The sequence below is a fragment of the Siphateles boraxobius genome, unplaced genomic scaffold (assembly GCF_051911475.1).
Source record: "Siphateles boraxobius isolate OS27281-9 unplaced genomic scaffold, OSU_SipBor_1 13, whole genome shotgun sequence".
Lineage (NCBI taxonomy): Eukaryota > Metazoa > Chordata > Actinopteri > Cypriniformes > Leuciscidae > Siphateles > Siphateles boraxobius.
Window position 1 is genome coordinate 20,215,813 of NW_027508733.1, and position 12,328 is coordinate 20,228,140.

The following is a 12,328-nucleotide window of genomic DNA, read 5'->3' on the forward strand; positions in this document are numbered from 1 at the left end:
CAAAAATACACAGGATGTGTGTCGCCTCAAAAAATATTAATAAACAAGTCTAAAATTATCTTTCCAGATTCCAGTCTATGTGGTTCAAATGTGGTTTTTTAACTGATTTATATTACCATGAACTGCATAAACTCAACTAGGCTATATTCAAAATTAGAAACAGAAAGAGAGGGACTGACAAGAGAACAGTCAAATAAAAAAGGAAAAGCATGAAAATCTGAATTGAATGTAGGCTAACTTATATTATCCATTACCTTGCTTTGATCAAAATTTCCAAGGCAACCTGTTCGTGTTGGAATCTGCCTAATTGGCTGCTTCCTTAACAACTGATTCTGCACAAAAATACGAATGAGTTTGGTTAGATGCACAGTATTTACATCCAATTCTGGACTGTTCAAGCAGAGTTGAGGCAAAACTATAACCCTCCGTGGCTATCTATTTGAGGAGCGACACTGACACCTAACGGTAGAGAAGTGAATTACACACTGCCCTCACTGTCGTGAAATTACGCATATCTGTTTTCTCTTTTGCCCACAGTTGAAAGGTCGATTTGAAGATGGCAGAGTCGTTGATTTGTAACAACACACAAAGCAGGTAAAAACGTGGGTTTTTCATATTACTAACATGAATATTAACTTTACCTGTATCTCTTTTTTTTTTAAACGTACTGTAATAACTGAGTAGGAACAATGTAAATGAGGTTTCTGTCACACAGGGTGAGTTCTGTGCTAAACCGAGATGTCAAACAGTTTGGAAAGAAGTTCATGTTTGATTCCAATGAGGAGACGTGCTGGAATTCTGACCAGGTGATTTTGCCGAGATGGTGCGACGTTTCGTGTCGCTAAACAATTGTGGTTGTTGTCTCATCCTTTTAACCCGTTTTACCTTTTTGAATAGGGTGAATCTCAGTGGGTTGTCTTTGAGTTTCCACAGCCTGTGAAAGTATCAGAGCTCCTACTGCAGTTCCAAGGAGGGTTTTCAGGAAAATCTTGTAAATTAAAAGGTCAGTCAACACAAACAACAGTTTTTAGCGTTAACATTTGAAAGAATGACCTACCATGAGCATACTATGCTATGCAGTTTCCTGTGATTGACGTTGTTTCGAAGAATATTGTTTATAACTACCGAAATGCAATAGAGCTTTGTAAATATTTTGTATTAACTTATTTTATATCTAATATGCTATTTTGTTTTATTTTGTATAATCCAAGTATATCCGAGTAAAATTGCTTCTCGGACAAGAAAAAATGTGTCCTTGGTCTGTGACTGTCTTGGTTGAGCCCATATCAGTTTTTTGTTGAAAATGTACTGTTTGTGTCATTTTGCCGTAATCATATTTTGCAATTATAAAAAAAATAAACAAACGAGAAAATTTAGCAAGAAAATTTATTGGATCATTTTTGTTTGTGATGTGGGTGACCGTTGTACTGATTCATTCAAAAATGAACTTCATTCACTCTCTTAACAAGTGACAGCCTTAATGTGTGATCAGTGAATCATTCATTCAACTAATTCCTTGTTAAACTTTGCTATATTCACATGGAATAACCATTACTTTATAATACCATTTTTTATATATATATATATGAAAAACAATTTTTAGAAACACAGCACTCTTTCTTGTGATTTTTTTTGCTTGCATTTCAAAAAGTCATGTACTGTGTTTTGTTGGTTATTATTCTTAAATATAATTTAAGAGTAATATTTTTTTGGAGTAATATAAATATAACTCACCCTAAATGTGCAAGATTATGGAAGTAAAATTTGACAGTACTGGAGTTTTTGTTAAACTCCTACGAAGAAACCACTTACAACATCGCTTAAAAAGTGTCACTGTTGTGCTCTATTACGAGTATACTAAAGATTAAGTCACACAAATAGGCCTAATACTGTTGTTCGTTTGAGTAAGAGCCATTAAAATGCTTTCTCTTCTAAAGGTTCTGCCAAAGAAGAGGACCTCGAACATATTTTAGACTTCTATCCAGAGGACAACAACTGTTTACAAATATCCTTCCATGTGGTGCAATATTATTCTTCAGCACCTTCCATTTTTTACTTCCACTTATAAATGCATTTAATCACCATATTCTCTCAGATTGACTGTCATTTAAACTCCTCCACAATTAGTGGACATTTCCGGTGCCTTCTCCACCTTTTGTTTTCTGTCCATTCCTGGCCAATGGCCAAATTGCCTGTCTTCATTTGTGACCCTGGATCACAAAACCAGTCTTAAGTAGCATGGGTATATTTGTGGGAACAGCCAACAATACATTGTATGGGTCAAAATTATCAATTTTTCTTTTATGCCAAAAATCATTAGGATATTATGTAAATATCATGTTCCATGAAGATATTTTGTAAATTTCCTACTGTAAATGTATAAAACATTTATTTTTGTGAGTGAATGCAGCACAATCGCGAACATCAATGAACAACTTTAAAGGCGATTTTCTCAATGTTTCGATTTTTCTGCACCCTCAGATTCCAGATTTTCAAATAGTTGTATCTCGGCCAAATATTGTCCTTTCCTAACAAACCATACATTGATGGAAAGCTTATTTATTCAGATTGTGTGTGATGTATAAATCTCAACTTCAAAAAAATGACCCATATGACTGGTTTTGTCATCCAGGGTCACATTTTATCCCAAGCTTATCAAATCCTTGATTCTTCACCCACAGTTTTCCCATTCAAGATGCCCCTTTGGTGCAGAGGCTGAAAATAGTGTTTGAAAACAGTGCTGACTTTTTTGGAAGAATAATTGTTTACACATTGGATATCCTGGGGGAAAAGGCTTTGTAATGTTTTGAGAAAAGGACAGAGGAAGTATGAAGAGGCGGGAATGCCAACCAGCTTTCCCCCCATGTTTTCACCTCTGGATATGGAGTTTATTCCCACCTACTCACAGGGAAAGCATCAACCCATGTTACTTTTGATCACATCTAATTTCTACAGAGGTTCTACAGGTTATTCACGTACCTTTTGAGGTCAACACACATGAACTGCATGTTTGTAAAAGTGTTTTTTAATTAAAAAGAGTAGAAAAACAGATTGTCCTTTCTTTCATGTCAAAATAAAGCTATACAGTATGCAGGATTATTGTAAAGTCTTCAAAGAGCAATCATTTGCTTCATGTGTTCTCAGACACTGAAACTGGTCCCCGAAACAGCTTCAAAATGTGATCTTCAAGAATTTTTTGCACTGCAAATGAGTTGGTATACTCGTCAGTTATTAGGTAATAAAATAAACTGGATTGTTTGCATTTCAGTATACTGTAAGGAATAACTTGCCTTTTTTGTGGCCCAATGCAACAGCAAGGGCAACAGGACTGTATCCAGAGTCTGCCTCGAACGTGATATCTGCCCCACATCCTAAACACAAACTTCAGTTTGTCATCACAGATAACACAACAAAATGTGTGAATATATTTTGAAAAGACTTACTTAGGAGAGCTTCAACACATTTAATGTGATTACCACGAACTGCATAGAGAAGAGGGGTCCCACCATTCTGTGTTTGAAATTGAAAGCATGATTATGAGGTGTCAATTTTCTACAGTAATTAATGTTTGTGTAAAATGTTACAATAGTTTTTGTAAAAGGTTTTAAACAATTAAATTGCTCATACCCAGTCATAGGAATCAATCTCAATGTCATGTTGTAGGAGAATATTAACAATATCTGCAAATCCTCCGGCGCTGGCCAAAGACAGGGCACTTTCTCGTTCCCGAGCTAGTGTTCTCGGATCTGCTCCCTAATGTAATATAATATCATATAAAAATACATTGCACAGTCTCGGTGGCTAAAATAAATTGTCTTTCTCACCTTCTGAAGGAGGAACTCTACCACCATTATCTCTCCAAATGCAGCAGCCCACATTAGTGGTGTGAAACCTCGCTCGTCTTGACTGTTAAGCAGAGAGCTGTCTGCAAGGTTGCATACATATGTTGTTTATTTCAGCAAGCGTTGGATACCTAGGCTATATCTTATTTATTTATGGGTACCTTTGGATAAATGTATCTCCAGTTGTGAAATCTCTCCATGGGCTGCCAGCTGATGAATTGAGAGGTCTACAACGCATAATTAAAACTCACAATTATGTTCAAAAAGGCAATATTTAATTGTATAAATTTGAAATCTGCGTTTTCTGCATTTGGAAGGAGGTGAAAGACTCACTATCTAAAGTGGCCGGTCGGACTGTGACCTCATTCCCACGCTGTTTATTCGTCAGAGTGGTCGAGTGGTTCTCATCAAGTCTGTTTTCCATAATCACTGATCATTACACCTGCTTTAAATGTACGCAATTTAGTAAATAAACAATGTTAGCACAAATTAGCCTACAATGAAGCCTATATTTTTTTAAGTATAATATGAAATAATAAAATGTGTCTTAGGAGTATCTTACCTTAGATTTCTTACACTTTAAAAGCAAATACTTTGATCTTAAACTTCACAGGCTTGTAAGATCACATATGCTGCTTTTGTTTCCTGATTCGTTTGCAAAAGTGAAACTGAAATAGGAGGCTTGCATGTGCATTGAGCTCAACACAAACCACACACTAATGAATCACATCCTATGAAGTACTTCTCTCATCATATATATTGTACTTTTTGGCTGCAGACTTAATCGCATCCTTTAAACAATTAGAGTTGGACGTGTAGGTAGAAGTGGTTTTCGTGAACGATTCTGTGGTTTTGAACGAATCTTTAAAGAATCGTTCTAGTTCACTTTCATTCACGGACTCTTTTAAGTGCGTGACTCTGCTGCCTTCAAAGACTGACAACATCTGGAGCCAATAGCATTCGAGTGCGGGCTGGGGAGAAGCATTTTATTGGTTGGATCAATTGAATCAATACGCCCCCTTCACTGCGTAGGAGTTTGGATTCGGAGGTTATTCGTTATTAGGCTGGGATGATTATGAATGTGACTTATAATAACCCTTTATTAGAATAGCTTAAGAACATTATTGAAACGCTTGTTTGCTTGTCTTTTTCAAGATCTTATAATAGTCAGCCCAGCAGCTGCACAGATGGAGTGAAAGAAAACAAATCTTCTTTTTGTATTTTGTGGGGGAACGCTTATGATGCTTGGTTATATACTCTTTCTGAGATCTAGAGTTTAAAAGCTATTACAATAAGACCTTATTTCCGTCATGAACGACTCGGTATTTTTAACGAATCGTTCAATCACTCCCTCGTAAATGTTGTAATCTGCAGAGAGGGCAACTGAGCGATTCAGTGAATGATTCTTTTTGGTGAGCCAATTCAGAAGATTCGAACTAGGTGCTAGGAACTCGTTATTAGGCTGGTGTTCTTACGGATGATGTTTTGGGAGCACAATCGTAGGGATACAGCGGCGTTTTGATAATACAGAAGGAAATTTATGTCATACATTGATAAAAATGGAGGATCAAGAAATGCAATTAAAAGTAAAACGAGGTATCCTGGCTAGATTCAGAATTCGTGTGCATGTTGATTCATGTTTCATAACTTTTAATTTACATAACAGCTTATTAGACGCAATTTATGTGTTTGTCATCAATAGTCTGATTTGTTATGAACCTATTGAAGAGATGCTGATGCCCTGTTTTCTTTGTTTCTGCTACAGTGACTGATAAATTCACAGAGAGTATGTATGTGTTGGCCAATGAACCGTCTATAGCGCTTTATAGGTTACAGGAGCACGTCAGGAGATCCCTACCAGAGCTCGTGCAACACAAGGTGCGTTTCATTGATATTGCTCAGCCTTTATCCAGTGCTGGGCATTTTACTTACACATTGTTGTCCAATACTTAATACAAAATGCATGCTAAAAAAACAGTGTGTACCAAAGTGCTGTACAATTTCGAATGGAAATAATACATTACGTCAGGGTCTCCCTTACTTGTGTTTGGGAAGGAACTGCATGGGGTTCATACATTCATCTACTTACAAGCATTTCATTTTTGGAATCTGATTACGTAATCCAGATTACATAGAATCAGTTACAGTATATTTGCCCAAACACTGTCAATTTGAAAGATTTTTATTAATCTTTTAGCTGTCATGTTAGAATCTAAATTCACAATTTCTTTTTTATAATAGTAAATGCCAAAGGAGAAGTATTCCACTTTCCATTTAATATGATATAGTATGCACAGGGCTCCATAATATGGATTTCCAGGTGTTGACTTGCCTTACGACAAATATTAGAAATTATTTTTAGCAGCATATTCTTGTCTTTATAAATTTAGCACTTATTTCAGACTACTTTGACTGGAAACAAAGTCCTGCTGTGGAAATATGTGATTTATTATTTTTATATATATATATATATATATATATATATATATATATATATATATATATATATATATATACACACACACATACACAAAAATAAACAACCTCATTTGTGTTTTAAGCAACTATTGTGTTCTTGTTTTGTTTTATTATTTTTATTATCGTTATTATTTATTGTCTTGTATTTCTACTTGTATTTCTTATAGAGCTTTAAGTATGAGAAAGGTGCATTATAAATAAAAAGTGGTATTATTTTGTTAGCCAGCTACATGATATTTAACACTGAAACACAGGTACGTCCTAAGCTGTCTTTAGTGTTGTAATGAATTATGAATTTGTAGACAGACATGCAGAGCTGGGAGGAGCAGAGTCAGGGAGCAATCTACACTGTTGAATATGCATGCAGGTAAGATTTACATTACATAAACCAACAAATTGATTATTCATACTATGTACATACTTCATGGCTGTTTTTCTTTCAGTGCGGTTAAAAGCATGACAAACAGTAGCCTCTATTTCAAGAACATAGATGGTCTTCTGCGCCAAGCCATTTCACTGAAAGAACAGATGAGCAGCTCGCAGGGAAGAAGGTTGTAGTCACTATCCATTTAACCCATCGCAATTAAACGCATTCACTGTTATTCTTTTCCCTTTTTTGTAGTTTTATATATCACTTGTTAAATGTGACATTTTCATGCTTTAATTTTTCTTTGCTTGATTGCTTCACTTTTAAGTTGCTCATTTTTTCTGTTTTTAAACATGCATGTGGCTTCAGTGCTGTGAAACCTGAAATTAATTCAAACGATACCCCCACACACACGTCAGTCACACCACCTTGACTCATGGAAATCTTTCTCCAAGGTTAGTTTTGCTTCATTTTGTGTGTGTCTTTCTACATCAGTGTTAGCAGTAATTTGGTGGTTTATATACAAAATTGTTTAAAGATCAGACACCTTTTCATTGTATTTCAGATTTATTTTGACACATTTTAAATACCAATTCAAATCTGCTTCTCCCACACATTTCATTTATTATGTGGTATATGTCATTTGTCATTTTTCATCGCAATTGAAACATCGCAAAAATCAAACTTAATTCTTATAGTTGTATTTTTCTATAGCAAATCATGTTTACTGTAGCGCATATAAATGTTTTTTAAGCTAAAGTAAAAGAAAACATTCATTATCCAATAACAGCTACACAAATTCTCAAGTATTTCAGTAGTCATTTCACAATATTATTTTAAAATCTGTTTGTGTGATTTCTAACACCTGTAAGGTGATAATAGGTGCACGAAAAATAGTCAGTTTTTTACATATTTTGCTTTGTCACATAAATAATTTGGCCGCCCTCTAAGAAAATAATGTATAAACACGCAGCATTATTTATATATATATATATTAGTGCACATCTTGACACAAAAGTGGATGTAATACTATTCATACTAAAGTTGAATCCTTGACCGTGGCTTTGCGAGCTATTATAGATCTCATCTCACTGTTAACGCCGTTCCAGGGTTTTGCCTGAGTGTGAAATAGGCCAGACTCTGTTGAAAAGGTCCGGTGTGTCTGTCCACTCCCACCGCCGCTGTAGCCGCCCTTATCGCTAGAGTGAACGTGAGGCCCGTTGGATGGCGAGTAAAGGGATTTAGGATCGATGTGAGTGTGAGCGGGGTTGATGTAATGTCTATGCAGGTTGGCTAAGCTGTGTTGCCTCATTGGCTTTTCCGTAATGCTTAGGTTCGAAGTATGGATTCTTGGGCTATTTTCAGGGTAGTTGTGGTACATGGTGTGGGTATGTTCGCTGCGGAAGGATTTGGCTGTATGTGAGGCCCGTATTAGGGAGTGAATAACGATAAGTAGCAGAACGAGAACACCAGAGGAGAGCACACACACACTGGCTATGCCAGTCTCGGCTTCAAACACCAATATCATGTAAATAGACATGGCTGTGAAGAAAAAAAGAAGAAATATTCATGTTAAATCACTCCATTCTATGACTTCTGAATGATGAATATACATTAATGTATTGTTTTTGCTTAACAGGAAAAGAGCTTTGGATTCTGGCATGCTTAAGGATGGAGGAGAAAAGCACAGCTCTGGGATATAATCTTGATCACTGATGAAGAACTGGATGAAACCATATGCCATATTCAGTTGGTGCCACTATGTCATATTGATGATGATTGCTACTCCTAAGTATGAAAGGCCATTTATACCTCCCAAGTTAAAAAACAAAAAAGTTACTTCTGAGTTTAAATATGAAACAATGTCACATTGTGAGATGTAAATCACAGTTGGGAAATATAAAGCTGCAACTGAAAGGGGAAAAAATGCACCAGTGTAACATGAGGTCACAATTGCTAAATTTAAAGTTACATTGTAGGTTGTAAAGTCACAATTGAGAGCTATAAAGTTTATAGGGAAGTTTATAAGGAAAATATTGCAATTGCGCGGTTTAATTTGACATTGTAACATATAAAGTCACAATTAAGACATTTAAAGTCACTTTGTGAGATGTAAAGTCACAGTTGTGAAAACAAGTTGCAACTGTGAAGAAAACATCACCATTTAATGCCACATTGCGACATATAAGTCACAATTGGAATATATAAAATCGCAGTTACCACTATTTTATTTACTCTTAGGTGGAAATGGGCTTTCATACTAAAGTGACAAAAAATACATCTTTTTGTATAAAAGATGTAAGGATTGGCATATATTTATAAGCTGCTTTGGGGGATATTTTGCACTATAATCTTACTTGTTCTGTAAATGTGTGTATTCTGAATCTAATTAATAAAGTTTAGTATAAATCATGTCTAACTTTCCTGTGTTTTTTTAATGTCCACTTACCAGCCAAGTAAACTGAAACTCCAAGGCAAAACAGCCCAATGTTCACATGCCGGACAGCCCTGTTATCCGATAAAAACCAGTCGGCCCTTGGAATATAAGAAAAAAAAAGAATCACTTCTAGTTGTGTGGACTAGTAGCAGGGCCTCAATTTGCAAAACAAATAGACATATCAGTGACCTGCTAGAATACATAAAAGCAACCATTCATGCGCTCTATACTTTGAATTAGAAGTCATTTAAAATGTTCATACGTGGTTTAGGCTATATCTTGGAAAAAGGTTCTGGAGCTCAATATGAAATAAAAAAGGTCCAGTAAATGGCAATTATGTTTGATATACAATGACACCAAAAGTTTTGGACACTTTATCCACAAACAAGTTGAACCAACTTCGCTTTCCTGAGTCATTTCAATGACTTTCCAGGTGATTTTTAGTAGGCTAGATGTAGGCTATGAAGTAAATTTACCTCAAGATCAATCAGGTGTGATTCATCACATGTACCATAGAAATGTTCCACTAAAGTTAGACATCCACAAATGATTTAATTTTAGATGGTTTTGTGTAGAGTATTACTTTTGTGTAGAGGATTTTTTTGCTTGAAAAGTGAGCTTGTACTATCATTCTTTCGAATAAATGTCACTCACTTGGTTCGACATTATGTAACTCGCATATTAAGTAACTACACAAGTAAGTTTCTCCATTACCTTTGTGTATCTGGTTCTCCTCGGCATATTTCGGTAGCAAAATAGCTGTGAAGCAAACACACAACAACTGAGCTCGAGTTGAGTGTCAGAGACAAGGCTGAGAGAACCGTAGAAACGGGCAATAACACCGCTGTGATCTCACTCGACACGAAAGTAGGCGAATTTTTTATAACAACCTGTTGCGTTTGGAGCTGGCAAATCAAAATGACGGATAACACGGACATTATTGCGGATAAAATCCCTAAAAACGCGAGCACCACAAGAGAACGCTGACTATAGGAGTGCGTCATGTCCGACAGTGGATAAATGTCCGATTTACTTCACAAACAAACCGCGATAGTCCATCAAAAATGATGTTTTCCCACTTTTCCTGGCTACTTTCTCGCTGTTCTCTGTTGTAGGTTTTCTTGAGGCGCAAAACAAACGATGCGCGAGAGGCTGCTGTGGAATGCGCGTGCTCTCGTGCCGCTGTTGTTCAGTCAGAGCATGTGATCCACTTTAAATCCCCAGATTAAACATTTCATGCAACAATGGACTTTTTATTTGGATTTATTCGTCTAAGAAGCCATATCGCAACTTACTCGTCCTACACTTATTTGTCCTCTGAAAAGCAACGCGCTTGCCTGTGCCATCCAAGTTTTGTTATCCAGTGCATGCAGCAAGTGTAAAGCACTAATAATAAAAGTCTATATGCATGAATCAGCATGAGCGAAATTTAGGACAAAAATATTATTATTATTTAAATTATTTTATTACATATTTTAAAAATAATTTGTATTATGTATTTTTATAGTTCTTAACATTAAATGAACAGTTAGTGTTGTTTGTCAACACCAGAAATCGAGAATATGGTCGAAGTTTCCCATATTTTGCTTGTGTGTGTGAATGTATACATGAATGCAATGCAATTTAAAAAAAAACATTAAAAACTTTATCAGCAACAAAGTACTTTTTATCTCTATCTTTCTAAAGCTTGTATTTCTTGTTATATGACAATTAACTTGCTTAAGAATGCAAAAAAATTTTTGCTCAAATGGGCCCATTTGCATGACAAGATATTAAGAATGATTATTTTGCACAAAAACACTGTAAAGTAATATTGCTGCATTCAATTTTTAAGTACAATCAACTTGGATGTTTGTAATTTCAACTTAAATTATAATAAACTGACTTAAAAAATGAGTTGAATCTTGTAGACTATAACTATAAAATAAAAAGTTGGAGACTTATTTTGATGAGTTAAAGTAATGTGAAAACATGTGTTGTCATAACTTACTGATCATCTAATTTTTTTAATTTGCAATCTGTATGTTGAATGTAATTTAAAATTGGCACATATTTCTTCAGTGTCATATGGCATTTAAGCTTATAGCATAAAGGTGAAACGTTGCTTGTTACCTTAACTCTGAATGCACAGGTGGGTTTTTTTGGCTCAGAATGGGCTGATGGGAACTCGAGGTCTGCCGCTGTGCTTAACGTGATAAGCGTGACACTAAAAAAAACATTGCCTGAAGAATCACCTAAACATGAACGCTGACCGGAGAGGCTATTTCTGAATCCGAGAGACTCACCACATGTACAAAAACTTCAGGCCGCTGATGTTGTCAAAAGCAGAAGTGAGAAGTTTCAGGGAAAAAAAAGAAGAAAACAAGTTGACACTTGACACTTTCCAGAGTTTCCTTTATTTGATTGAGACCCAGTTATGTTGGGTATAATTTAATAACCACTATACATTTAGTATGCACTTTACATAGTGTTTACAAGTGTTTACACCCCACTGCCATAACATTTATACCACAAATAACTAGTTTGATGCATATAATGATGCTTTAAAGAACCAATAAGTCATTAGGCTAGTGATATGTGAGTCTTATTATGATTGTGTATGATTATTTAACTTTCTCACCTAATGCATTTGAAAAGCATTAATAGCTTCATTGGACATTTGAGTTAATAAAGGTTTGTTGGCATCCATGGTTCCAAGAAGTTTTAACAACAACCTTTCCATTGGATAAACGTTTCTTTAGATTTTTTTTAAATGTTCTTTAAACTAAGAAAGAATTGTTATTTTAAGAACTGTTCAGTGAAAGGTTATTTCTTCAGAATCAAATACAGGTTCTTTATTAGCATCTAAGATTCGATGAAGAACCTTATCCATGGAGACTTATAGTACAAAAAGGTTAGATTTTTTTTAAATGTTCTTCACACTCAGAATTTTTTTTTTAAGAACTGTTCAATGAAAGGTTATTTGGGGAACCCAAAAATTGTTCTTCTGGCATCACTGTGAAAATGTATTTTGAGTTTTGGTCAATTTTTCAGATATGTATAAGCCATATTCAATATGCCTTTTAAAATCAATGTTTTTATGTATTCTCTCCAGACTGAAGGGAATACACTGAGCTTCCTGAAGTGAGGATGCTGAGGGACTTTCGGGAGCATGACATGAGTTTGCTAATTCTTGCATCAGATGACATGCAGATTAAGCTCTCG

The 12,328-nt window shown here is 35.3% G+C and overlaps 4 protein-coding genes across 7 annotated transcripts; 2 read left to right on the forward strand and 2 right to left on the reverse strand.

Annotated features, from left to right (window-relative positions):
• The first annotated feature begins 514 nt into the window (after positions 1-514).
• On the forward strand, positions 515-3,106 carry nr2c2ap (nuclear receptor 2C2-associated protein). The gene is made up of 5 exons (XM_077226417.1): positions 515-594; positions 716-806; positions 898-1,003; positions 1,938-2,005; positions 2,680-3,106. The coding sequence occupies exons 1-5, from the start codon at positions 557-559 to the stop codon at positions 2,800-2,802; spliced, it is 426 nt and encodes a 141-aa protein (XP_077082532.1). The 5' UTR covers positions 515-556; the 3' UTR covers positions 2,803-3,106.
• On the reverse strand, positions 3,010-4,716 carry rfxank (regulatory factor X-associated ankyrin-containing protein). Of its 2 annotated transcripts, none has more exons than XM_077226416.1 (8): positions 4,405-4,716; positions 4,176-4,284; positions 4,004-4,069; positions 3,825-3,925; positions 3,628-3,753; positions 3,444-3,510; positions 3,291-3,371; positions 3,010-3,201 (listed from the first exon to the last, which is right to left on the reverse strand). In XM_077226416.1, the coding sequence occupies exons 2-8, from the start codon at positions 4,264-4,266 to the stop codon at positions 3,131-3,133; spliced, it is 603 nt and encodes a 200-aa protein (XP_077082531.1). In that variant the 5' UTR covers positions 4,267-4,284; positions 4,405-4,716; the 3' UTR covers positions 3,010-3,130. The 2 variants fall into 2 exon arrangements, with proteins under 2 accessions (XP_077082531.1, XP_077082530.1); XM_077226415.1 differs by having other exon boundaries at positions 4,176-4,287.
• Positions 4,717-4,856: 140 nt separating this feature from the next.
• Positions 4,857-9,101, forward strand: borcs8 (BLOC-1 related complex subunit 8). 3 transcript variants are annotated; one of them, XM_077226418.1, is made up of 6 exons: positions 4,857-5,438; positions 5,608-5,720; positions 6,623-6,687; positions 6,764-6,871; positions 7,057-7,142; positions 8,327-9,101. In XM_077226418.1, exons 1-5 carry the CDS (start codon positions 5,402-5,404, stop codon positions 7,118-7,120), a joined length of 387 nt encoding a protein of 128 aa, XP_077082533.1. In that variant the 5' UTR covers positions 4,857-5,401; the 3' UTR covers positions 7,121-7,142; positions 8,327-9,101. The 3 variants fall into 3 exon arrangements, with proteins under 3 accessions (XP_077082533.1, XP_077082535.1, XP_077082534.1); XM_077226420.1 differs by lacking the exon at positions 7,057-7,142 and having other exon boundaries at positions 4,973-5,438; XM_077226419.1 differs by lacking the exon at positions 8,327-9,101 and having other exon boundaries at positions 4,978-5,438; positions 7,057-7,143.
• Positions 7,236-10,396, reverse strand: tmem221 (transmembrane protein 221). Its single transcript, XM_077226414.1, has 3 exons — positions 9,839-10,396; positions 9,137-9,222; positions 7,236-8,229 (listed from the first exon to the last, which is right to left on the reverse strand). The coding sequence occupies exons 1-3, from the start codon at positions 10,126-10,128 to the stop codon at positions 7,721-7,723; spliced, it is 885 nt and encodes a 294-aa protein (XP_077082529.1). The 5' UTR covers positions 10,129-10,396; the 3' UTR covers positions 7,236-7,720.
• Between the last annotated feature and the right edge of the window lie 1,932 nt (positions 10,397-12,328).

Coding starts and splice junctions, on each gene's coding strand:
- nr2c2ap (XM_077226417.1), top strand. CDS start 557: ATGGCAGAGTCGTTGATTTGTAACAACACACAAAGCAG. Junction 595..715: donor TGTAACAACACACAAAGCAG/GTAAAAACGTGG, acceptor TCTGTCACACAG/GGTGAGTTCTGTGCTAAACC. Junction 2,006..2,679: donor AGGACAACAACTGTTTACAA/ATATCCTTCCAT, acceptor TTCTTCACCCAC/AGTTTTCCCATTCAAGATGC.
- rfxank (XM_077226416.1), bottom strand. CDS start 4,266: ATGGAAAACAGACTTGATGAGAACCACTCGACCACTCTGACGAATAAA. Junction 3,926..4,003: donor GGAGATACATTTATCCAAAG/GTACCCATAAAT, acceptor GCAACCTTGCAG/ACAGCTCTCTGCTTAACAGT. Junction 3,511..3,627: donor AGATTGATTCCTATGACTGG/GTATGAGCAATT, acceptor TTTCAAACACAG/AATGGTGGGACCCCTCTTCT.
- borcs8 (XM_077226418.1), top strand. CDS start 5,402: ATGGAGGATCAAGAAATGCAATTAAAAGTAAAACGAG. Junction 5,439..5,607: donor GCAATTAAAAGTAAAACGAG/GTATCCTGGCTA, acceptor TTTCTGCTACAG/TGACTGATAAATTCACAGAG. Junction 6,872..7,056: donor AGCAGCTCGCAGGGAAGAAG/GTTGTAGTCACT, acceptor ATGTGGCTTCAG/TGCTGTGAAACCTGAAATTA.
- tmem221 (XM_077226414.1), bottom strand. CDS start 10,128: ATGACGCACTCCTATAGTCAGCGTTCTCTTGTGGTGCTCGCGTTTTTA. Junction 9,223..9,838: donor GGAGAACCAGATACACAAAG/GTAATGGAGAAA, acceptor TTATATTCCAAG/GGCCGACTGGTTTTTATCGG. Junction 8,230..9,136: donor AGTTTCAGTTTACTTGGCTG/GTAAGTGGACAT, acceptor TTTTCTTCACAG/CCATGTCTATTTACATGATA.